This window comes from Nerophis lumbriciformis, linkage group LG26 (genome assembly GCF_033978685.3).
Source record: "Nerophis lumbriciformis linkage group LG26, RoL_Nlum_v2.1, whole genome shotgun sequence".
NCBI classification, from domain to species: domain Eukaryota; kingdom Metazoa; phylum Chordata; class Actinopteri; order Syngnathiformes; family Syngnathidae; genus Nerophis; species Nerophis lumbriciformis.
The window spans coordinates 7855825-7882500 of NC_084573.2; the positions used below are offsets into that span (position 1 = coordinate 7855825).

At 41.8% G+C, this 26676-nt stretch overlaps 1 protein-coding gene across 1 annotated transcript in view; it reads left to right on the plus strand.

Annotated features, from left to right (window-relative positions):
• The window catches only part of syne2b (spectrin repeat containing, nuclear envelope 2b), a 296242-nt gene that overhangs the window by 191628 nt on the left and 77938 nt on the right, over positions 1-26676 (plus strand). Inside the window, exons 85-102 of the mRNA XM_072916123.1 lie at positions 521-640; positions 753-946; positions 4468-4609; positions 4679-4912; positions 4998-5150; positions 5423-5599; positions 5666-5821; positions 13786-13908; positions 13980-14150; positions 14215-14342; positions 14419-14620; positions 14700-14882; positions 19089-19196; positions 19244-19277; positions 19344-19569; positions 19659-19845; positions 19908-20002; positions 20061-20292. Coding sequence (XP_072772224.1) covers positions 521-640; positions 753-946; positions 4468-4609; positions 4679-4912; positions 4998-5150; positions 5423-5599; positions 5666-5821; positions 13786-13908; positions 13980-14150; positions 14215-14342; positions 14419-14620; positions 14700-14882; positions 19089-19196; positions 19244-19277; positions 19344-19569; positions 19659-19845; positions 19908-20002; positions 20061-20292 — 2865 coding nt within the window. The remainder of the gene's footprint in view (positions 1-520; positions 641-752; positions 947-4467; positions 4610-4678; positions 4913-4997; positions 5151-5422; positions 5600-5665; positions 5822-13785; positions 13909-13979; positions 14151-14214; positions 14343-14418; positions 14621-14699; positions 14883-19088; positions 19197-19243; positions 19278-19343; positions 19570-19658; positions 19846-19907; positions 20003-20060; positions 20293-26676) is intronic.

The following is a 26676-nucleotide window of genomic DNA, read 5'->3' on the forward strand; positions in this document are numbered from 1 at the left end:
AAATTCCTTGCAAAAGCTGGTTGAGAAAGGTTTTTCCTAAACTGTTCAACAATTTGCTCACACATTTGTTGACAAAGTGGTGACCCTCGCCCCATCCTTGTTTGTGAATGACTGAGCATTTCATGGAATCTCCTTTTATACCCAATCATGGCACCCACCTGTTCCCAATTCCTCAACATTATCAGTATTTATTGCCACCTTTCCCAACTTCTTTGTCACGTGTTGAAAAGTTAATGATTATTTGCAAAAAAAAAAAAGTTTATGAGTTTGAACATCAAATATGTTGTCTTTGTAGCATATTCAACTGAATATGGGTTGAAAAGGATTTGCAAATCATTGTATTCCGTTTATAATCTAACACAATTTCCCAACTCATATGGAAACGGGGTTTGTAATATTTTCTTATTTCTGACAGCCCAATTATGTCGACACGCAGGATTCTCACTTGCCCAGTGACGGACATGTGTAGCGTTGAGATAAAGTGCGATATTTAAGCCACGCCTCCCTCTGCTCATGTCAGATGTGGTCACGGTGGGAGGACGACGCTGCCTGGTGCCAGTCCCTGCTGAGGGGTCTTGAAACGTCATTTCCCGGGACGCACCTGAGGATGGACGCATCGAGGCTGCTGTGTGTCTACCAGGTCATTTCCGTTGTGCAGTCTTTAACTTGACCTCAGAAAATGGACTTTAGACCCGCCTTTTTGGCGCAACCCCGTTCAACTTGGTTGTTGTTGGGCGTGCTCTGTTGCACAGGAGCTGGGCTCGGTTCTCGAGAGGAACGCCGCTCGCTTCGGTCGGACTTTGGAGGCGGGGCTCAAGCTCCAGGAGGAAGCCTGCCAGGGAGTGGGCGTGGCCCGCAGTCAGCTGGAGGCCCGTTGGAGAGGTGTTGAGAAGAGGCTGAAGATAGGCAGCGCCAACGTGGAGAGGAGGAGCAAGCTGAGGGACAGGTGACGTCCGACATGTGGCTATGACGCTCACGGTAAAAATATTGTGCTAGTAGGGGCGGGAATCTTTAAGCACCTAATGATTCCATTCCATTACTGAGGTGAAGATTTGATTCAGAAGTGATTCTCAAAATGAACACAATTCTCAAATCAAATCGGTTCTTGCAACGGATTGTTTGAAACATTTATTAATGAAACATTTTCAAAAGAGGTTACATGTTGGATTGTCTCATTCAGGTTGCATGGAGATGACCAAAAAATACAAAAATATAAATTATATATATATATATATATATATATATATATATATATATAATTTATATTTTATTTATATCAATAAAAAATTGTAAATCAAGGTTCCACTGTATGTGTATGCATATATAAATATATATATTAGAGATGTCCGATAAATGCTTTAAAAATGTAATATCGGAAATTATCGGTATCGTTTTTTTTTATTATCGGTATAGTTTTTTATTTTTTATTTTTTAATTTTTTTATTAAAGCAACATAAAAAACACAAGATACACTTACAATTAGTGCACCAACCCAAAAAACTCCCTCCCCCATTCACACTCATTCACACAAAAGGGTTGTTTCTTTCTGTTATTAATATTGTGGTTCCTACATTATATATCAATATATATCAATACAGTCTGCAAGGGATACAGTCCGTAAGCACACATGATTGTGCGTGCTGCTGGTCCACTAATAGTACTAAACTTTAACAGTTAATTTTACTCATTATCATTAATTACTATTGTATATTGTTTTACTTTCTTTTTTATTCAAGAAAATGTTTTTAATTTATTTATATTATTTTATATAATTTTATTTTTTTTAAAAAGACCTTATCTTCACCATACCTGGTTGTCCAAATTAGGCATAATAATGTGTTGATTCCAAGACTGTATATATCGGTATCGCTTGATATCGGTATCGGTAATTAACAGTTGGACAATATCGGAATATCGGATATCGGCAAAAAGCCATTATCGGACATCCCTAATATATATATATATATATATATATATATATATATATATATATATACAGTGATGTGCGGTGAGGTTGATGACTGGTGAGGCACTGACTTCATCACAGTCAGATTTACAAACATATGAACCCTAAAGAGTATCTTATTCACCATTTGATTGGCAGCAGTTAACGGGTTATGTTTAAAAGCTCATACCAGCATTCTTCCCTGCTTGGCACTCAGCATCAAGGCTTGGAATTGGGGGTTAAATCACCAAAAATTATTCCCGGGCGCGGCGCCGCTGCTGCCCACTGCTCCTCTCACCTCCCAGGGGGTGAGCAAGGGGATGGGTCAAATGCAGAGGACACATTTCACCACACCTAGTGTGTGTGTGACAATCATTGGTACTTTAACTTAACTTTAACTTTACACATACAAACTGTAGCACACAAAAAAAATCACATTTAATTAAAAAAAAGGTTATTATGGTCTTACCTTTACTTATAAATGCGGGAACAGTGGTGTTCGTGTTGGAGGAGTTGTGAATGAATGAAATATGAAATCCGTGCTGCAGTCTGCAGGTGTACCTAATGTTGTGTCCCTGCAGTCGTTCACGCTCCTCCGGCGCGAGCATTGTTGTTTTTGCACTTTTTGGCTTCTTGTTAAGTGACTTTTTTTGGGTGGATTCGGTCTTGCACGTGGAGGGTTTGGGTGTGGGCTTTGGTTGGTGTGGCGCTCCCGTCGGGGGGTGCATTTTGCGGCGGAGGTGCATTAACCGGCACCAGGAGGCGGGACTTCTGCGAGCCTCACACAGTGCGTCTTCGCAGCAGTTTTATGATTGCTCAGCACAAGAAATACGTTACACACATACAGTTGTTGACAAAATACACTGTACATTATATACCTCAGCTAACTAAACTATGGAAATGTATAATATAATTCATATAGCAATACAGTCTCACTGCACAGCAGGCCAGCAGTTAGCCCAGTCATTGCGCAATCCATGTTGCGGCACTGAGTGACGTGCCTCAACTGGCTGCTGTTCAACGCACCGTCTCTTCTCAGTATTTGAACGGCAAATGTGAAAATTCAGCGATTTTGAATGAAAATAATCTAAAACTGGTGGAGTTAAATGGAAAATAACTTTATAGTATAATCACTGCATACATATAACAATTAAATTTTTTTTTTTTCTTTTTACATTTTTTTTCTTTCCAGGATGGCAGGTGAGGCGGCACGTCACTAATATATATATATATATATATTTGTGTGTATATAATTGTGTGTATATGTGGATATATGTTTATATATATATATATATATATATATATATATATATATATATATATATATATATACACACACACACATATAGATCTGAACCTCAATTTACGTAAACCGAAAAGTTTGTATAGTGAAGCAGACTTCCCCATGGGTATCAATGTAAACATGGTCTCCAGCCTTGACAAAAGTCCCTATTTTAGTAAAAAAAAAAAAAAAAGCACACTTTTAAGACATCGTAATGTGCGTATATATATATATATATATATATATATATATATATATATATATATATATATATATATATATATACACACACACACACACATATACACATGTACATATATATATATGTGTATATATATATATATATATATATATATATGTGTATATATTTATATATATATATAAATATGTACACACACATATACACATGTACATGTGTGTGTATATATATATATATATATATATGTACATACATTAGGTCAGGAAAAAATACAGAGGGTATATCATCCATACAAGCCTGTTTCGCAGGTTTCCCTAGCGAATGGATAACGGATAAACCACAGAAACCTTGACTATATATATATATATATATATATATATATATATATATACATATATATATATATATATATATATATATATAGATACATACATATGTATATCTCAAACCAAAATAAGGGTGTAATGGCTCAACAATCACAGAATGCTTAAATGCCACACACACACACACACACACACACACACACACACACACACACACACACACACACACACACAGAAAAGAACACTTTTCAGTGTGACTAACAAGCAGTGGCTTTACATAGTCACAGCTAGCGTTTGTACAAACTAGCAGTGTGAGACGATCCTTCGTCGGCTTGTGTCCGGGTAGTGCCTTCTCCTTCGCTGTAATAAAGGTTCACTGTGGCATCCTTTGCGGCCTCATCACAATTAAAGACTTGCTGTGGAACCAAGTCCTCTTCCCTGATAAAATTTTCGAACTGAAAGGGGCTAGCTCAAAGTGTTTTTTTATTTTTTCTATTGATTTAAAAAAATTATGAGTCCCTCAAGAATCGTAATGAATAAGAATTATGATTTGGGTATGAATCGAGTTTTTGTGCACCCCTACATACTCGTGTTATTCCTTACATCAGTCTTTTCTAAAAATACTTACAGACAGGAAAACGTAAAAGAAAACAACACCAGAAGTAAAAAAACAAAAACAAAGGAAGTAACGTGTTTGCCATTTGTTTGTGATTGACAGCTTTCTCTGCGACTCCGCCGCACTCACTGCCTGGATGGGCGGGGCCAGGCAGTCGATTGACAGGTGGACACTGCTCGTGGTCTCGGCCGCTGCGGATGACATAGGCGGCGAGCAGAGGCGGGAGGAGTACCGTCACTTTGTGGTGGGTTGGAAGTAACAAAGCAGGTCACATGACCAGAGAACAGTCACCGACGTTTTCTGACCCAAACAGACGCTGAGCAAGGAGCTGGAAGACCAAAGTGGACTCAAGGCCACACTTGTCAGCACCGGCGCCCAGTTGGCGGAGCTGAGCCAAGACGATGAAGACTGTGATGAAGATCCAGAGGCCCAAGAGTCCACCTCGGACCTCCATCTCGATTGGATCAGGGCCCAGCTCGGACAACTGGAACAGGACTGGTCCGGTCTGTTGGCGGATGTCCCCGTGGTCCAACAGGCTCTGCACAAGGTGAGGGGATCCGAGTGGCTTTGGATCAGCTTCCCTTTGTTTGGAAAAGCTCATCGAAGTCCATTTTGTTGACTCTTTTCATCAGTGGAGGTTGGAGACTGTGAGCCACCAGGAGGCGCTGCTGGAGTTGCTGGCCTGGCTGGAGGAGGTGGAGTCCAGACTGGAGGAGCAACGCAGCCGTATGGAAGCAGTCTCCTGCACCAGCCTTGAGCTCAGACAGCTTTTGAAGTACTGCAAGGTAAAACTTTGTGGGCAAGACCCTTGACTGTCCCGGTGCACAAGGGAAGGTTCTTTGAAGAACCACTTCCTGTGGGTGTAATGGACGGTAGAGTCGTACCTCGCTTTTTGTTAGTAATCTGTTCCAAAAAACCTTTTCAAAACAGGTTACAGGTTAGAAAAGCTCATCCTGGTTGCATGGAGATGGCCTACCTTTGTACTTTGCTTCTTTCTTGTTTATTATTAATTATATTGTTATTTGTTTTTTCAAGTGACTTCCTTCTGGTTTTTCAGGAGTGTCAGGTGGAGATGTCAGCCAATCAGGGCACACTGGACCACGCCAGCCAGCCATCAAAGACCTGCACTACCACGGAGGGCCAGAGGGCACGCTATGAAGACAACCAGTTCGCAGAGGACCAGGGTCTCCTCAACAGTCGCTGGCTGACTTTGCAGACGACGCTGAACTCTCAGGTGCAGAAGTCAACACGGAGAGAGTTGTTGGCTTTGATCTTGTGTGCTGTTCCTGTGTTGCGTCAGGTCCACGAGCTGGAGGAGGAGTTGAGGAGCAGGACTGAGCAGGAAGTCGGTCTCCAGCGGATCACCAGCTGGATCACTGAGCAAAACCTCTGGATGGACTCGGCTCGGACACCTCGCAGCCTGGAGGAGCTTCAGCGCAGCGTAGAAACCTGCCAGGTCAGAGGTGACATCTGTCCCTTGGTCTTGAAAGTTGTCTAAAACCAGTCGGACCAAGGGTCTCTGAAAGGGTTCAGACGCTTGGTCTGTCTATGAAAGGGTTCAGATCCTTGGTCTAACTCTGAAAGGATTCCGACGCTCGGTCTGTCTCTGAAAGGGTTCAGACCCTTGGTCTGTTTCTGAAAGGGTTCAGACCCTTGGTCTGTTTCTGAAAGGGTTCAGACCCTTGGTCTGTTTCTGAAAGGGTTCAGACCCTTGGTCTGTCTCTGAAAGGGTTCAGACCCTTGGTCTGTCTCTGAAAGGTTTCAGACCATTGGTCTGTCTCTGAAAGGTTTCAGACCATTCGTCTGTCTCTGAAAGGTTTCAGACTCTTGGTCTGTCTCTGGTTCTGGTTCAGAACCAGAGACAGGCCGCTCAAAGAAAATGAATAGGAGACCACGGTGATACGGAACATTCCACCTGAATCACTCATTTGCTTGTTCGAACTCTTTGTTTCTTGTCTTTTTTAACTCTAAATCTGATCGTACACACATTGAAGAATTTAGAACGTGTCTTGGTCGTTCTCGAGCAACTTCTTAAAGTTTTTAAACCTTCCAGGAGGACTCATTTGAGTAACAGGACTGCGTTTTTAGCCTAGAATGAGGAAACACATGAACTATAGCACAAGTGGCAAACTCAAGCCAAATATGGTCCGCCACATCTTTCAGTGTGGTGCACCACATTATTTAAAGTGGCCTGCAACACCATTTAATGTGAACTTCCACATCATTCAAAGTGGTCTGCCATGTCCTTTAATGTGTTCCACCACATCAATAAATGTGGCCTGCCATGCCACTCAACGTGGTCCGCCACGTCATTTAAGGTTGCCAGCCATATAATTTATGTGGCCTTCATGTTATTTAATGTGATCTGCCACAACATTCAATGTGATCTGCCACAACATTCAATGTGATCCGCCACATCATTCAATATGATCCGCCACATTATTTAAGATGGACCGCCACATCATTTTAAGTGGCCCTCTTGTTTATTTTAAGTGGTCCATCACATCATTATTAATGTGGTCCGCCACATTATTCAAAGTGGTCTGCCACATCATTCAATTTGATCTGCCACAATATTTAAAGTGGCCCGCCTGTTCATTTTAAGTGGTCCGCCACATCATTTAGATTAATATGCCACAAAATTTTATGTGGCCCGCCTGTTCATTTTAAGTGGTATGCCACGTCATTTAAATTGGTATGCCACAAAATTTATGTGGCCCGCCAGTTCATTTTAAGTGGTCCTCCACATCATTCAAAGTGGTCTGCCACATCATTTAATGTGATTCGCCACAATATTTAAGGTGGGCCAGCCCAACATTTTATGTGGCCCGACTGTTCATCTTAAGTGGTCCATCACATCATTATTAATGTGGTCCGCCATATCATTCAAAGTGGTCCGCCACATCATTTAATGTGATCCGCCACAATATGTAAAGTGGCCCGCCTATTCGGCCACATCATCTAGATTGGTATGCCACAAAATTTTTGTGGCCCGCCTGTTGATTTTAAGTGGTCCGCCACATCATTTAAATCGGTATGCCACAAAATTTTATGTGGCCCGCTTGTTCATTTTAAGTGGTCCGCCACATCATTCAAAGTGGTCTGCCACAAAATTTATGTGGCCCGCCTGTTCATTTTAAGTGGTCCGCCACATCATTCAAAGTGGTCTGCCACATCATTTAATGTGATCCGCCACAATATTTAAGGTGGGCCACCACAACATTTTATGTGGCCCGCCTGTTCATTTTAAGTGGTCCATCACATCATTATTAATGTGGTCTGCCACATTATTCAAAGTGGTCTGCCACATCATTTAATGTGATCCGCCACAATATTTAAAGTGGCCCGCCTATTCGGCCACATCATTTAGATTGGTATGCCACAAAATTTTATGTGGCCCGCCTGTTCATTTTAAGTGGTCCGCCAAATCATTTAAATCGGTATGCCACAAAATTATGTGGCCCGCCTGTTCATTTTAAGTGGTCCGCCACATCATTCAAATTGCTATGCCACAAAATTTTATGTGGCCCGCTTGTTTGTTTCATCACATCATTATTAATGTGGTCCGCCACATCATTCAAAGTGGTCTGCCACAATATTTAATGTGATCCGCCTGTTCATTTTAAGTGGTCTGCCACACCATTTAAATCGGTATGCCACAAAATGTTATGTGGCCCGCCTGTTCATTTTAAGTGGTCCGCCATATCATTTAAATCGGTATGCCACAAAATTTTAAGTGGCCCACCTGTTCATTTTAAGTGGTCCGCCACATCATTCAAATTGGTATGCCACAAAATTTAAGTGGCCCGCTTGTTTCATCACATCATTATTAATGTGGTCCGCCACATCATCCAAAGTGGTCTGCCACAATATTTAATGTGATCCGCCTGTTCATTTTAAGTGGTCTGCCACGCCATTTAAATCGGTATGCCACAACATTTTAAGTGGCCCGCCTGTTCATTTTAAGTGGTCCGCCACATCATTCAAAGTGGGCTGCCACATCATTTTATGTGGCCCGCCTGTTCATTTTAAGTGGTCTGCCACACCATTTAAATCGGTATGCCACAAAATTTTATGTGGCCCGCCTGTTCATTTTAAGTGGTCCGCCACATCATTCAAATTGGTATGCCACGAAATTTTATGTGGCCCGCTTGTTTGTTTCATCACATCATTATTAATGTGGTCCGCCACATCATTCAAAGTGGTCTGCCACATCATTTAATGTGATCCGCCTGTTCATTTTAAGTGGTCTGCCACACCATTTAAATCGGTATGCCACAAAATGTATGTGGCCCGCCTGTTCATTTTAAATGGTCCGCCACATCATTCAAAGTGGTCTGCCACATCATTTAATGTGATCCGCCTGTTCATTTTAAGTGGTCTGCCACACCATCTAAATCGGTATGCCACAAAATGTATGTGGCCCGCCTGTTCATTTTAAGTGGTCCGCCACATCATTTAAATCGGTATGCCACAAAATTTATGTGGCCCGCCTGTTCATTTTAAGTGGTCCGCCACATCATTCAAATTGGTATGCCACAAAATTTTATGTGGCCCGCTTGTTTGTTTCATCACATCATTATTAATGTGGTCCGCCACAACATTCAAAGTGGTCTGCCACCTCATTTAATGTGATCCGCCTGTTCATTTTAAGTGGTCTGCCACACCATTTAAATCGGTATGCCACAAAATTTATGTGGCCCGCCTGTTCATTTTAAATGGTCCGCCACATCATTCAAAGTGGTCTGCCACATCATTTAATGTGATCCGCCTGTTCATTTTAAGTGGTCTGCCACACCATTTAAATCGGTATGCCACAAAATTTATGTGGCCCGCCTGTTCATTTTAAGTGGTCCGCCACATCATTCAAAGTGGTCTGCCACATCATTTAATATGATCCGCCTGTTCATTTTAAGTGGTCTGCCACACCATTTAAATCGGTATGCCACAAAATGTTGTGGCCCGCCTGTTCATTTTAAGTGGTCCGCCACATCATTCAAATTGGTATGCCACAAAATTTTATGTGGCCCGCTTGTTTGTTTCATCACATCATTATTAATGTGGTCCGCCACATCATTCAAAGTGGTCTGCCACATCATTTAATGTGATCCGCCTGTTCATTTTAAGTGGTCTGCCACACCATTTAAATCGGTATGCCACAAAATTTATGTGGCCCGCCTGTTCATTTTAAGTGGTCCGCCACATCATTCAAATTGGTATGCCACAAAATTTAAGTGGCCCGCTTGTTTGTTTCATCACATCATTATTAATGTGGTCCGCCACATCATTCAAAGTGGTCTGCCACATCATTTTACGTGGCCCGCCTGTTCATTGTAAGTGGTCTGCCACACCATTTAAATCGGTATGCCACAAAATTTATGTGGCCCGCCTGTTCATTTTAAGTGGTCCGCCACATCATTCAAAGTGGTCTGCCACATCATTTAATGTGATCCGCCTGTTCATTTTAAGTGGTCTGCCACACCATTTAAATCGGTATGCCACAAAATGTATGTGGCCCGCCTGTTCATTTTAAGTGGTCCGCCACATCATTCAAAGTGGTCTGCCACATCATTTAATATGATCCGCCTGTTCATTTTAAGTGGTCTGCCACACCATTTAAATCGGTATGCCACAAAATGTTGTGGCCCGCCTGTTCATTTTAAGTGGTCCGCCACATCATTAAAATTGGTATGCCACAAAATTTTACGTGGCCCGCTTGTTTGTTTCATCACATCATTATTAATGTGGTCCGCCACATCATTCAAAGTGGTCTGCCACATCATTTAATGTGATCCGCCTGTTCATTTTAAGTGGTCTGCCACACCATTTAAATCGGTATGCCACAAAATTTATGTGGCCCGCCTGTTCATTTGAAGTGGTCCGCCACATCATTCAAAGTGGTCCGCCACATCATTTAATGTGATCCGCCTGTTCATTTTAAGTGGTCTGCCACACCATTTAAATCGGTATGCCACAAAATTTTATGTGGCCCGCCTGTTCATTTTAAGTGGTCCGCCACATCATTCAAATTGGTATGCCACAAAATTTATGTGGCCCGCTTGTTTGTTTCATCACATCATTATTAATGTGGTCCGCCACATCATTGAAAGTGGTCTGCCACATCATTTAATGTGATCCGCCTGTTCATATTAAGTGGTCTGCCACACCATTTAAATCGGTATGCCACAAAATTTTACGTGGCCCGCCTGTTCATTTTAAGTGGTCCGCTACATCATTCAAATTGGTATGCCACAAAGTTTTATGTGGCCCGCTTGTTTGTTTCATCACATCATTATTAATGTGGTTCGCCACATCATTCAAAGTGGTCTGCCACATCATTTAATGTGTTTCGCCTGTTCATTTTAAGTGGTCTGCCACACCATTTAAATCGGTATGCCACACCATTTAAATCGGTATGCCACAAAATTTATGTGGCCCGCCTGTTCATTTTAAGTGGTCCGCCACATCATTCAAAGTGGTCTGCCACATCATTTAATGTGATCCGCCTGTTCATATTAAGTGGTCTGCCACACCATTTAAATCGGTATGCCACAAAATTTTTACGTGGCCCGCCTGTTCATTTTAAGTGGTCCGCCACATCATTCAAATTGGTATGCCACAAAATTTAATGTGGCCCGCTTGTTTGTTTCATCACATCATTATTAATGTGGTCCGCCACATCATTCAAAGTGGGCCGCCACATCATTTTACGTGGCCCGCCTGTTCATTTTAAGTGGTCTGCCACACCATTCAATGCCACTTCAATCAATGTGGTTTACCACTTCATTTAAAGTGCTTTGCAACATCATATTATGTGGTCAGCCACATCATTTAATGTGAACCGCCACATAATTTTATGTGGACTGCCACTTCATTTTACGTGGCCTGTCAGGTTATTCAACGTGGTCTGCCACATCATTTAAAGTGGTCTTCCACATCATTTGACGGGGTCCGCCATATCATTCAAGGTGGCCCGCCACATCATTTATGTGGCCCGACACATCATTTAAGGTGGCCCGCCTGTTCATTTTAAGTGGTCTGCCACACCATTTAAATCGGTATGCCACAAAATTTTATGTGGCCCGCCTGTTCATTTTAAGTGGTCCGCCACATCATTTAGGTTGGTATGCCACAAAATTTTACGTGGCCCGCTTGTTCATTTTAAGTGGTCTGCCACACCATTTAAATCGGTATGCCACAAAATTTTACGTGGCCCGCCTGTTCATTTTAAGTGGTCCGCCACATCATTCAAATTGGTATGCCACAACATTTTATGTGGCCCGCTTGTTTGTTTCATCACATCATTATTAATGTGGTCCGCCACATCATTCAAAGTGGTCTGCCACATCATTTAATGTGATCCGCCTGTTCATTTTAAGTGGTCTGCCACACCATTTAAATTGGTATGCCACAAAATGTTATGTGGCCCGCCTGTTCATTTTAAGTGGTCCGCCACATCATTCAAAGTGGTCTGCCACATCATTTAATGTGATCCGCCTGTTCATTTTAAGTGGTCTGCCACACCATTTAAATCGGTATGCCACAAAATTTTATGTGGCCCGCCTGTTCATTTTAAGTGGTCCGCCACATCATTCAAATTGGTATGCCACAAAATTTTATGTGGCCCGCTTGTTTGTTTCATCACATCATTATTAATGTGGTCCGCCACATCATTCAAAGTGGTCTGCCACAAAATTTAATGTGATCCGCCTGTTCATTTTAAGTGATCTGCCACACCATTTAAATCGGTTTGCCACAAAATTTATGTGGCCCGCCTGTTCATTTTAAGTGGTCCGCCACATCATTCAAATTGGTATGCCACAAAATTTAAGTGGCCCTCTTGTTTGTTTCATCACATCATTATTAATGTGGTCCGCCACATCATTCAAAGTGGTCTGCCACAATATTTAATGTGATCCGCCTGTTCATTTTAAGTGGTCTGCCACGCCATTTAAATCGGTATGCCACAACATTTTAAGTGGCCTGCCTGTTCATTTTAAGTGGTCCGCCACATCATTCAAAGTGGGCCGCCACGTCATTTTATGTGGCCCGCCTGTTCATTTTAAGTGGTCTGCCACACCATTCAATGCCACTTCAATCAATGTGGTTTACCACTTCATTTAAAGTGCTTTGCAACATCATATTATGTGGTCAGCCACATCATTTAATGTGAACCGCCACATCATTTTATGTGGACTGCCACTTCATTTTAGGTGGCCTGTCAGGTTATTCAACGTGGTCTGCCACATCATTTAAAGTGGTCTTCCACATCATTTGACGGGGTCCGCCATATCATTCAAGGTGGCCCGCCACATCATTTATGTGGCCCGACACATCATTTTATGTGGCCCGCCTGTTCATTTTAAGTGGTCTGCCACACCATTTAAATCGGTATGCCACAAAATTTTATGTGGCCCGCCTGTTCATTTTAAGTGGTCTGCCACACCATTTAATTCGGTATGCCACAACATTTTACGTGGCCCGCCTGTTCATTTTAAGTGGTCCGCCATATCATTTAAATCGGTATGCCACAAAATTTTAAGTGGCCCTCCTGTTCATTTTAAGTGGTCCGCCACATCATTCAAATTGGTATGCCACAAAATTTTATGTGGCCCGCTTGTTTGTTTCATCACATCATTATTAATGTGGTCCGCCACATCATTCAAAGTGGTCTGCCACATCATTTATGTGGCCCGACACTTTATTCAACGTGATTTTCTACCTCATATTATGTGGTCAGCCACATCATTTAATGTGAACTGCCACATCATTTTATGTGGACTGCCACTTCATTTTACGTGGCCTGTCAGGTTATTCAACGTGGTCTGCCACATCATTTAAAGTGGTCTTCCACGTCATTTGACGGGGTCCGCCATATCATTCAAGGTGGCCCGCCACATCATTTATTTGGCCCGACACTTTATTCAACGTGATTTTCTACATCATTTAACGTGGTCTGCCACAACATTCAAATCATTCATTGGAGAGAACCACACTTTTCACTGTTGTGGTCTACACCGACTGTGGCAGTGGTACGCTGGCTCCATCTAGTGGTGCGCTAAAGAAGTCAAGTAGGTACTGTCGTTGATGTTTGTGCATTGTGTGTAATGTTACAGTGGTCAGAAATGTTAAATATACTTGTTAAATAAAACCTCTGCCTTGTTTTAATGAATACTTAGGCCTACTATGCTACTGTATTTTAAAGTTGGTCATTATGGTGGAGAGTCGGGTGTTTTCTGGGGTGGTACTTGGTGAAAATAAGTTTGAGAACCACTGGTCTACGCAACCTAAATTGTGATGTCCTCATATTGAGGTTTTTTCAAATTCTGGAAAATTCTGGACTGATAAAAGACTGAAAAAGGCCAAGACTTTGGAGACTTGTGAGTTTGGTAATAAAGTGTTCAATGTGGTGTCCATCAGAACCTCGAGGAGGAGATCAGACTGAGGAGTGCGGCTCTGCGGGAGCTCACCAACAAACACGGCGGCCGCTTCACAAGTCAGGCTGATCGATCCAGCGCGGCCTGCGCCGCGCTCGCACAGCAGGCGAGTGGCGCTAATGCCAGCCGGCAGAAGGCGGTCCCGGCGACGTGCTGACGATGCTGCTTGACTTCCAGACTGACACCGTGAAGAGCGGTCTGCTTGAGGCCAGGCGGCTGTGGCTCTCGGCGGACCACGCGCTGCATCACATGGGGCGGAGGCAGGTGACGACGTCCCACATGTCGGAGCTTCTCCACGGCCCTCGACTCTCCCTGCAGGCCCACGGAGACCTCCTGCGTCAGCTGGAGGTAAAACACCCGTCAGGTGGAAACGGCTTTCTCGGTGCCCACCTTGCCACGTTTGTCCAAACAGAGTCTTCGCGAGGAGATGGAGACTCCAGAGTGGGACCAGATCAATCAAACCTTCTCCTCTCTTCAACGCCTCATCCACCCGGCCGCAGCCTCCATCCTGAATGAGCAGCTGACCCGCCAGAGAGACAGGTAGCACACGTTTAGGTCCTCAGCGGGGGGCGCTGTGGTGAGAAGAAACTTGCCGACACATGCTTCCGACCTCCAGTTGGGCGAGCGCGTCTGCGTCGTTGGACCAGCGCCTCCAGAGGAGCCGAGCCATCCTATCAGCTTGGCACGTCTACGCCCAGAGTGCCGCCGTCTTCTCACAGCGTCTGAAGGATGTGCAGAGGGACGCCATGCGCACCCGGAGTGCGGTCAGACCAGACAGCACTGTGGACAACGTCGCTGACGACGTGCGCCAAGTTCAGGTGACGAGGAGCTTGAGTTTGTGTTGAAGTTTTCACTCAACATCTTCTTAACGCGTCCTTTCGGCCACTTCGCCCTCAGACTCTGTGCCAGCGAGCCGAGGCTTTGCAGTTTGACCTGCAGGGAGTGCTGGAGATCTCCAAGGACCTGATTGGCCGCCTGGAGCCCCCGGCCGCAGCTCTGGTCCAATCGGAGGGCAGGTTGCTGTCACGCAGCGTCCTGCAGCTGAGCGAGACGCTGGCCGCAAAGCAAGCAGAGCTGCAGGTGGGCTCTTTCGAATGAAACAGACTTTTAGGGCGACGATGACGTTAGTGAACCGCGTCTTGAAGACACGCGCACAGTGGCACTGACGACGCGAGTGTGGACACTTGGTGTGTGGCGTGATCCAAGATGCTTAATGAAACACACCACGGCACCACTAGTCCTTGACTGAGATTGGTCAGATCTAATCCAATCCAATCCACTTTATTTGTATAGCACGTTTAAACAACAACAATGTTTCCAAAGTGCTGCACTACAATATTCTAGTCTTGGACTTAGATTGGTCAGATCTAGTCTTGGATGCGGACCTGAGTGAGGACAGCCTTTTTTCAAGACGGGAGGACAACAGGGTGACAATAACTAGATCATCCAGACTAGGGATAAATTGTATTATTATGTTTATCTTACCTAAAAATAAATATATTTATTAATTAAAAAAATAAATCAATTTTTACTATATTTTGCTAAAAACATCAAAATTAATTGTATTTTTATTTGTATTTTTTCTGACTCCTTATTACATCCAGCCATAGAATTATACATTAAAATAAACATATTTGAAATAATTAATTTTAAATTATCATAATAATTCATTTAAAATGACCACCTTCAATTGTTAATATAATTGCTTGTTTATCAACAACTTTAGCATTTTATTCATTACATTTTGAAGCTCTCAGAAGCCAAGTTATGTTATATTCCTTAAGATTTATTGATGCAAGTTTGAAGTATCAATTATCTAAACACAGTTTTGTTTGCATATTTTCAGGATATATATATATATATATATATATATATATATATATATATGCATGTATGTATGTATGTATGTATGTATGTATGTATGAGATACTTGACTTGGTGAATTCTAGCTGTCAATATACTCCTCCCCTCTTAACCACGCCCCGCCCCACCCCCGGCCACGCCCCCCACCTCCCGAAATCGGAGGTCTCAAGGTCATACTTGCCAACCCTCCCGAATTTTCTGGGAGACTCCCGAAATTCAGTGCCTCTCCCGAAAACCTCCGGGGACAAATTTTCTCCCGAAAATCTCCCGAAATTCAGGCACACAATATAAACAAGCATACCTGCCCAAATCTCGTTATAACTGTAGAATGATCGAGGGCGAGTTCTTGGTTTCTTATGTGGGTTTATTGTTAGGCAGTTTCATTAACGTCCTCCCAGCGCGGCAACAACACACAACAACAGCATTTCGTCTACCATAAAGCAGTTCGTCTGCCGTAAACAGCAATGTTGTGACACTCTTAAACAGGACAATACTGCCATCTAGTGCATTTGATGAAAGCACTTTTGTGCGTGCCACAAAGCAATGCATCATCAGAGAGGGCGTTCAGCATGGTTAGAAAAATAGTGACAAATAGAACAAGGATGGATTTATTAATTATTAATTTATTAATGATTTATTAATGGTTATTATTTATTAATTTATTAATTAATTAATTAACTAATTAATTTATTATTAATTTATTTATTATAACAAGGATTTATTCAACCCTTAACTCAACAATGAGTAGATGAGTGTTATGTGTGTGTATATGTGTAAATAAATGAACACTGAAATTCAAGTATTTCTTTTGTTTATATATAAATATATGAAATACTTGACTTAGTATTTCTTATATATATATATATATATATATATATATATATATATATATATATATATATATATATATATATATATACACATACAGGTAAAAGCCAGTAAATTTGAATATTTTGAAAAACTTGATTTATTTCAGTAATTGCATTCAAAAGGTGTAACTTGTACATTATATTTATTCATTGCACACAGACTGATGCATTCAAATGTTTATTTCATTTAATTTTGATGATTTGAAGTGGCAACAAATGAAAATCCAAAATTCCGTGTGTCACAAAATTAGAATATTACTTAAGGCTGATACAAAAAAGGGATTTTTAGAAATGTTGGCCAACTGAAAAGTATGAAAATGAAAAATATGAGCATGTACAATACTCAATACTTGGTTGGAGCTCCTTTTGCCTCAATTACTGCGTTAATGCGGTGTGGCATGGAGTCGATGAGTTTCTGGCACTGCTCAGGTGTTATGAGAGCCCAGGTTGCTCTGATAGTGGCCTTCAACTCTTCTGCGTTTTTGGGTCTGGCATTCTGCATCTTCCTTTTCACAATACCCCACAGATTTTCTATGGGGCTAAAGTCAGGGGAGTTGGCGGGCCAATTTAGAACAGAAATACCATGGTCCGTAAACCAGGCACGGGTAGATTTTGCGCTGTGTGCATGCGCCAAGTCCTGTTGGAACTTGAAATCTCCATCTCCATAGAGCAGGTCAGCAGCAGGAAGCATGAAGTGCTCTAAAACTTGCTGGTAGACGGCTGCGTTGATCCTGGATCTCAGGAAACAGAGTGGACCGACACCAGCAGATGACATGGCACCCCAAACCATCACCCAACCATGCAAATTTTGCATTTCCTTTGGAAATCGAGGTCCCAGAGTCTGGAGGAAGACAGGAGAGGCACAGGATCCACGTTGCCTGAAGTCTAGTGTAAAGTTTCCACCATCAGTGATGGTTTGGGGTGCCATGTCATCTGCTGGTGTGGGTCCACTCTGTTTCCTGAGATCCAGGGTCAACGCAGCCGTCTACCAGCAAGTTTTAGAGCACTTCATGCTTCCTGCTGCTGACCTGCTCTATGGAGATGGAGATTTCAAGTTCCAACAGGACTTGGCGCCTGCACCCAGCGCAAAATCTACCCGTGCCTGGTTTACGGACAATGGTATTTCTGTTCTAAATTGGCCCGCCAACTCCCCTGACCTTAGCCCCATAGAAAATCTGTGGGGTATTGTGAAAAGGAAGATGCAGAATGCCAGACCCAAAAACGCAGAAGAGTTGAAGGCCACTATCAGAGCAACCTGGGCTCTCATAACACCTGAGCAGTGCCAGAAACTCATCGACTCCATGCCACGCCGCATTAACGCAGTAATTGAGGCAAAAGGAGCTCCAACCAAGTATTGAGTATTGTACATGCTCATATTTTTCATTTTCATACTTTTCAGTTGGCCAACATTTCTAAAAATCCCTTTTTTGTATTAGCCTTAAGTAATATTCTAATTTTGTGACACACGGAATTTTGGATTTTCATTTGTTGCCACTTTCAAATCATCAAAATTAAATGAAATAAACATTTGAATGCATCAGTCTGTGTGCAATGAATAAATATAATGTACAAGTTACACCTTTTGAATGCAATTACTGAAATAAATCAAGTTTTTCAAAATATTCTAATTTACTGGCTTTTACCTGTATATATATATAAAATACTTGACTTGGTGAATCCTAGCTGTAAATATACTCCTCCCCTCTTAACCACGCCCCCAACCACGCCCCACCCCCAACCACGCCCCCCCGCCCCCCACCTCCCGAAATCGGAGGTCTCAAGGTTGGCAAGTATGGTTACTGCATATGTCAGCAGACTAAATTAGGAGCCTTTGTTTGTTTACTTACTACTAAAAGACACGTTGTCTTGTATGTTCACTATTTTATTTAAGGACTAACTTGCAATAATAAACATATATATAAAGTACTGTAAGATTTTTTTTGTTAAAATTAAGCAAATAATGCAATTTATTGTGGTCCCCTTTATTTAGGAAAGTATCGAAAAGTCACAAAATAATTTCGGTACCGGTACCAAAATATTGGTATCGGGACAACACTAATATATATATATATATATATATATATATATATATATATATATATATATATATATATATATATACCCGAATTTCTCCCGACTTCCACCCGGACAACTATATTGGGGGCATGCCTTAAAGGCACTGCCTTTAGCGATCTCTATACAAACAGTGTGCTGGTCCAATTGAATGCAAGACATACTTGATCAATAGCCATACAGGTCACACTGAGGGCGGCCGTATAAACAACTTTAACACTGTTACAAATATGCGCCACACTGTGAACCCACACCAAACAAGAATGACAAACACATTTTGGGAGAACATCCGCACCGTAACACAACATAAACACGACAGAACAAATACCCAGAACCCCTATATATATATATATATATATATATATATATATATATATATATATATATATATATATATATGTGTATGTGTGGGTGTGGGTGTGCATGTGTCAAGCTTACCCACAAATTCAGGTGAACATATACTCCCCGTCTTTGTGTATAGGAGGAGCTGACCACACTGCAAGAGGTCAGCAGCCTTCTGGACATGCTGGAGTCCAAACTGGAGCGCTGGCTGCAGCGCCTGGAAGACCAGGACCGCCCGGTCGATCAGGTGAGACGGCGCGAAGTGAGCGTTCGTTGTTCTTACCATGATCTTAGCATGTGCCGGAACGTTTCCCGCCTGAGGTTTCAAGTAGGACCAGTTTTGGTCTTATTGTTAGACGTCAAGGAGCGGACTTAATGTGACCTGTGAGATTAGAGGTGGTGACCGAGCGGGGGCTGGCCTGGTGCCACACCCCACGTTTCTCTGACGGCGCCATATGTTCACAGTCTGGCTACCTGGAGCTCAGCGCTCTGACCGCCCACCTGGACGTGCTCAACGAGCTGAGCCGCGGCCTCACGCTGGGCGACTGCGCCGCGCGCCGCCTGCAGCGCCTCAACCGCCGCTGGGGCGACGCCTCCTCGCGAGCCGAGGAGGCCTGCAGGTCAGTACCGGGCCGGTGCTTGCGACATCGTTAACTCAATTAATGTATAAATAGACAGGCTCGTGTTGTGTAATCGCGAGGTCTTAAAGCTACGGACGCAGGTTGGATCTGGCTGCCTGTGTTGTCAGTGAGTTGCAGACGGAGGCGCTGAGGCAGCAGACGTTCGAGCAGAAGTGCGAGAGCTGGATGGCGTTCCTGCAGAGCATGGAGGACCGGCTGGTCGTGGACGTGCCGGGCTCGTACGACGGCCTCAGGGAGCAGCTGTGCACCCACAAGGTACTCCGCCACGCGCCGCTCTTGTTGGAAGACCACGAGATGACCTTGTTCCGGCGTCTCAGCGCTTCCAGGTGGAGCTGTCCGTGGGCCACCAGATCCTCCATTCCGTCATCGCCGACGCTCTGCGCCTGCTGCAGAGAGGAGAGGTGGACGACAGGTAACGGCACGCTTCAGGATGTCAGAAGAGGCAGGAATGCAAATCTTCTTCCCCGCAGGAGCGACTTCATCCTGAAGCTGAGCCAGCTGAGGGAGCACTGGCACGGCGCCGTGCGGCGGGGCGACCAGCGGCGCTCCCTGGTGGAGGGCCTGGTCAAGCAGTGGCACCTGTACCGCCGCAGCTTGAGGAAGCTGCAGCGCTTCCTCTCCGACACCCGGAGTCTGCTGCCGCTCGCCGGGCCGCCCCGATGCAGCCTGCAGCAGCTGCGGCGCTGGCTCCAGGACCTCCAGGTGGGAACGACTCTGCGGACCACATTACGCTGCCCCGTGTTGTGATATTGGCAGTTGTCGGGTTGATAGCCCGGGCTTTTAGCTCGGAGTTTGGTGGTAGCGGGAGTGTATTATGTAGCGTCCCGGAAGAGTTAGTGCTGCAAGGGATTCTGGGTATTTGTTCTGTTGTGTTTATGTTGTGTTACGGTGCGGATGTTCTCCCGAAATGTGTTTGTCATTCTTGTTTGGTGTGGTTTCACAGTGTGGCGCATATTTGTAACAGTGTTAAAGTTGTTTGTACGGCCGCCCTCACTGCGACCTGTATGGCTGTTGATCAAGTATGCCTTGCATTCACTTGGACCAGCACGCTGTTTGTATAGAGGACGCTAAAGGCGTCCTCTATATATAGTTGTCCGGGTGGAAATCGGGAGAAATTCGGGAGAATGGTTGCCCCCTGGGAGATTTTCGGGAGGGGCACTGAAATTCGGGTGTCTCCCGGGAAAATCGGGAGGGTTGGCAAGTATGAGTTAGTGCGCTCGCTTCTCATGCGGAAGTCCCAGGTTCGAGTTTCGGGCGGAACAGAAAAGCAGGGACTTAACCACAAGGGGATTTATGTTGTTCTACACCAAAAACTAATCTAATAAAATTAAATATATCCTAGATTGATCAGAATTCCCGGTTTTTCGGGAATGGGACAACCGATTCGAACCGTTCCACCACCCACACACTCCTCACCTTGGGCAACCAAACTAACAAGTTAAAAAAAAACACCAGGAATTCCAGAATTCCCGGTTTTCAAAAATCCCTATTTTCACCTCTTGCTGCAAAGTTTTCGCAGTCTGCATTTTTCAGTCGTTTTTGACCATTCCACCTTCAAAACATTCCTCTTCGTTGGGACAACAACATCACCATTTTTCTTATTGTTCAAGTTCTCGGTTTTCCCTAAATTCCAGGAATTCTGAACTACCCATTCTCAATTCAAACTGTTACTACGTCAACATTTTTCAACCGATTCCGAAAAATCCAAGACCAACCCATTCATATCATCTAGGTCAACTGTGCTAGTATCAATATTTTCCAAAATGGCCAGTTTTCCCGAAATTCCCAAATTTCCATACACATTCAAATGCAATTCCTACCGGAATTTCAGATTGTAGTCAGGATTATTCCGCCCAAAAACGTTGACGCCTTGTAGCGCCCACAGTTCTCATCCGATCGGAACCGTTTGAGGATCAAAACAATTGCGGGCTTGCTCAAAATGCTTTTCCAAAATTCCCCACATTACCCAGAATCCCACGTTTTTCGGGACATTTTTCAGATTAAAAATGAATAGGGCCAATTTTCAAACTTTCACAATTCCCACATTTCTCACCCGATTCAAACTGTTCCACTGTTAACACCTTCCACTCATCTTGGACAATCAAACTACGAATGCCCAAGTTTTAAAAACTTCCAGGAATTCCCAGAATTCCCGGTTTTCCAAAGCTCTATTTTCACCGTCCACATTTTTCAGCCAATTCCAACCATTCCACTTTTAAAACATTCCTCTTAGTTGGGACATCAAAAGTTATTCTTTTTGTCGTACAAATTCCTGGTTTTCCAGGAATTACAAACTACCAATTATTTCAAGTGTTACTGCGTCAACATTTCTCAACTAATTAAAAAAATTCCAAGACCAACTCATTCATACTATCAAGGACAATTATGCTATCATCTATATTTTAAAAAATCCCTGTTTTTCCTGAATCCTCAAATTTCCAGGAAATTTCCGTTCAAATTCATGGGAATTTTCAAAGTTCTACAACTCCCAAATGTATCACATTTTGTAACGTTTTTTTTTTTTTACCGGATTCTAACCTTTTAGCCATCCACACACTCTCCTCTCCCTGAATCTTGAAGGCAAAACCATGCTCCCATTTCCCAAAATTTCCAGGAATTTCTCACCACAAAAAAAGGAAAGGGCAATATACAAACCTCTTCATATCCCACATTTCTCAACCGATTTGAACTGTTCCACTGTTAACACCTTCCACTCATTCTGGACAATCAAACTACTATTTCTGAAGTTTTAAAAAATTCCAGGAATTGCCAGAATTCCCGGTTTTCCAAAGCCCTATTTTCACCGTCCACATTTTTCAGCTATTCCAACCATTCCATTATCAAAACATTCCTCTTAGTTGGGACATCAAAAGTTACTATTTCTGTCATATAAATTCCCCGTTTTTTCCAGGAATTCCAAAATACCAATTCTTTCAAGTGTTACTACGTCAACATTTCTCAACTAATTAAAAAAATGCCAACACCAACCCATTCATATTAACGAGGACAATTATGCTATCATCTATATTTAAAAAATTCCCTGTTTTCCCTGAATCCTCAAATTTCCTGGAAATTCCCCTTCAAATTCATGGGAATTTTCAAAGTTCTACAACTCCCAAATGTATCACATTTTGTAAGTTTTTTTTTTTTTTTTACCGGATTCTAACCTTTCAGCCATCCACACACTCTCCTCTCCCTGTATCTTGAAGGCAAAACCATACTCCCATTTCCCAAAATTTCCAGAATTTCCAGGAATTTCTCACCATTAAAAAAGGAATGGGCAATATACAAACCTCTTCATATCCCACATTTCTCAACCGATTTGAACTGTTCCACTATTAACACCTTCCACTCATTCTGGACAATCAAACTACTATTGCTGAAGTTTTAAAAAATTCCAGGAATTGCCAGAAGTCCCGGTTTTCCAAAGCCCTATTTTCACCGTCCACATTTTTCAGCTATTCCAACCATTCCATTATCAAAACATTCCTCTTAGTTGGGACATCAAAAGTTACTATTTCTGTCGTATAAATTCCCCGTTTTTTCCAGGAATTCCAAAATACCAATTCTTTCAAGTGTTACTACGTCAACATTTCTCAACTAATTAAAAAAATGCCAACACCAACCCATTCATATTAACGAGGACAATTATGCTATCATCTATATTTAAAAAATTCCCTGTTTTCCCTGAATCCTCAAATTTCCAGGAAATTCCCATTCTAATTAATGGGAATTTTCAAAGTTCTACAACTAACAATTTATCACATTTTGCAACATTTTTTTTTTTTTTTTACCGGATTCGAACCTTTCAGCCATCCACACACTCTACTCTCCCTGAATCTTGAAAGCAAAAACATGCTCCCATTTCCCAAAATTTCCAGGAATTTCTCACCATTAAAAAAGGAATGGGCAATATACAAACCTCTTCATAGCCCACATTTCTCAACCGATTTGAACTGTTCCACTTTTAACACCTTCCACTCATCCTGTACAATCAAACTACTATTGTCCAAGTTTTAAAAAATTCCAGGAATTGCCAAAATTCCCAGTTTTCCTAAGCTCTATTTTCACCGTCCACATTTTTCAGCTATTCCAACCATTCCATTATCAAAACATTCCTCTTAGTTGGGACATCAAAAGTTACTATTTCTGTCATATAAATTCCCCGTTTTTTCCAGGAATTCCAAAATACCAATTCTTTCAAGTGTTACTACGTCAACATTTCTCAACTAATTCAAAAAATGCCAACACCAACCCATATATATTAACGAGGACAATTATGCTATCATCTATATTTAAAAAATTCCCTGTTTTCCCTAAATCCTCAAATTTCCAGGAAATTCCCATTCTAATTAATGGGAATTTTCAAAGTTCTACAACTAACAATTTATCACATTTTGCGACATTTTTTTTTTTTTTTTTTACCAGATTCGAACCTTTCAGCCATCCACATACTCTACTCTCCCTGAATCTTGAAGGCAAAAACATGCTCCCATTTCCCAAAATTTCCAGGAATTTCTCACCATTAAAAAAGGAATGGGCAATATACAAACCTCTTCATAGCCCACATTTCTCAACCGATTTGAACTGTTCCACTTTTAACACCTTCCACTCATCCTGTACAATCAAACTACTATTGTCCAAGTTTTAAAAAATTCCAGGAATTGCCAAAATTCCCAGTTTTCCTAAGCTCTATTTTCACCGTCCACATTTTTCAGTCTAGTCCAACCATTCGATCATCAAAAGATTCCTCTTAGTTGGGACACCAAAAGTTACTATTTTTGTCGTATAAATTCCCGGTTTTCCAGGAATTCCAAAATACCAATTCTTTCAAGTGTTACTACGTCAACATTTCTCAACTAATTCAAAAAATGCCAACACCAACCCATTCATATTAACGAGGACAATTATGCTATCATCTATATTTAAAAAATTCCCTGTTTTCCCTAAATCCTCAAATTTCCAGGAAATTCCCATTCTAATTAATGGGAATTTTCAAAGTTCTACAACTAACAATTTATCACATTTTGCGACATTTTTTTTTTTTTTTACCAGATTCGAACCTTTCAGCCATCCACACACCCTACTCTCCCTGAATCTTGAAAGCAAAAACATGCTCCCATTTCCCAAAATTTCCAGGAATTTCTCACCATTAAAAAAGGAATGGGCAATTTACAAACCTCTTCATAGCCCACATTTCTCAACCGATTTGAACTGTTCCACTTTTAACACCTTCCACTCATCCTGTACAATCAAACTACTATTGTCCAAGTTTTAAAAAATTCCAGGAATTGCCAAAATTCCCAGTTTTCCTAAGCTCTATTTTCACCGTCCACATTTTTCAGTCTAGTCCAACCATTCGACCATCAAAAGATTCCTCTTAGTTGGGACACCAAAAGTTACTATTTTTGTCGTATAAATTCCCGGTTTTCCAGGAATTCCAAAATACCAATTCTTTCAAGTGTTACTACGTCAACATTTCTCAACTAATTAAAAAAATTCCAACACCAACCCATTCATATCATCAAGGACAACTATCTTTTAAAAAAATCCCCGTTTTCCCTAAATCCTCAAATTTCCAGGAAATTCCCATTCAAATAAATTCACATTTTCAAAGTTCTACAACTCTCTAATTGCTCAAATTTTGCGATAATATTTGACCGGATTCGAAACTTTCAACCATCACACGCTCTACTCTCCCTGAATATTGAATGCAAAAAACATGTTTCCCATTTCCGGAATTTCCAGGAATTTATCACCATTGAAAAGGAATGGGCAATATACAAACCTCTTCATATCCCACATTTCTCAACCGATTCAAACGGTTCCACTTTTAACACATTCCACTCACCCTGGACAATCAAACTACTGTTGCCTAATTTTTTTTTTTAATTCCAGGAATTCCCAGTTTTTCAAAGCCTTATTTTCACCGTCCACATTTTTCAGCCTATTCCAACCATTCCATCATCAAAACATTCCTCTTAGTTGGGACATCAAAAAATACTATTTTTGTGGTATAAATTCCCGGTTTTCCAGGAATTCCAAAATACCAATTCTTTCAAGTGTTACTACGACAACATTTCTCGACCAATTCAAAAAATTCCAACACCAACCCATTCATATCATCTATGCTTTCATCTATATTTAAAAAATCCCTGTTTTCCCTAAATCCTCAAATTTACAGGAAATTCCCATTCAAATAAATTGACATTTTCAAAGTTCTACAACCGGATTCAAAACTTTCAACCATCACACACTCTACCCTCCCTGAATATTGAATGCAAAAAACATGTTTCCCATTTCCCAACATTTCCGGAATTTCCAGGAATTTGTCACCATTTAAAGGAATGGGCAATATACAAACCTCTTCATAGCCCACATTTCTCAACCGATTCAAACTGTTTCACTTTTAACACCTTCCACTCATCCTGGACAATCAAACTACTGTTGCCTAATTTTTTTTTAAATTCCAGGAATTCCCAGTTTTTCAAAGCCCTATTTTCACCGTCCACATTTTTCAGCCTATTCCAACCATTCCATCATCAAAACATTCCTCTTAGTTGGGACATCAAAAAATACTATTTTTGTGGTATAAATTCCCGGTTTTCCGGGAATTCCAAAATACCAATTCTTTCAAGTGTTACTACGTCAACATTTCTCGACCAATTCATAAAATTCCAACACCAACCCATTCATATCATCTATGCTTTCATCTATTCATATAATCAAGGACAATTATGATTTCATCTATATTTAAAAAATCCCTGTTTTCCCTAAATCCTCAAATTTCCAGGAAATTCCCATTCAAATAAATTGACATTTTCAAAGTTCTACAACCTCATTCGAAACTTTCAACCATCACACACTCTACCCTCCCTGAATATTGAATGCAAAAAACATGTTTCCCATTTCCCAAAATTTCCAGAATTTCCAGGAATTTATCGCCATTGAAAAGGAATGGGCAATATACAAACCTCTTCATATCCCACATTTCTCAACCGATTCAAAGGGTTCCACTTTTAACACCTTCCACTCATCCTGGACAATCAAACTACTGTTGCCTAATTTTTTTTAAATTCCAGGAAT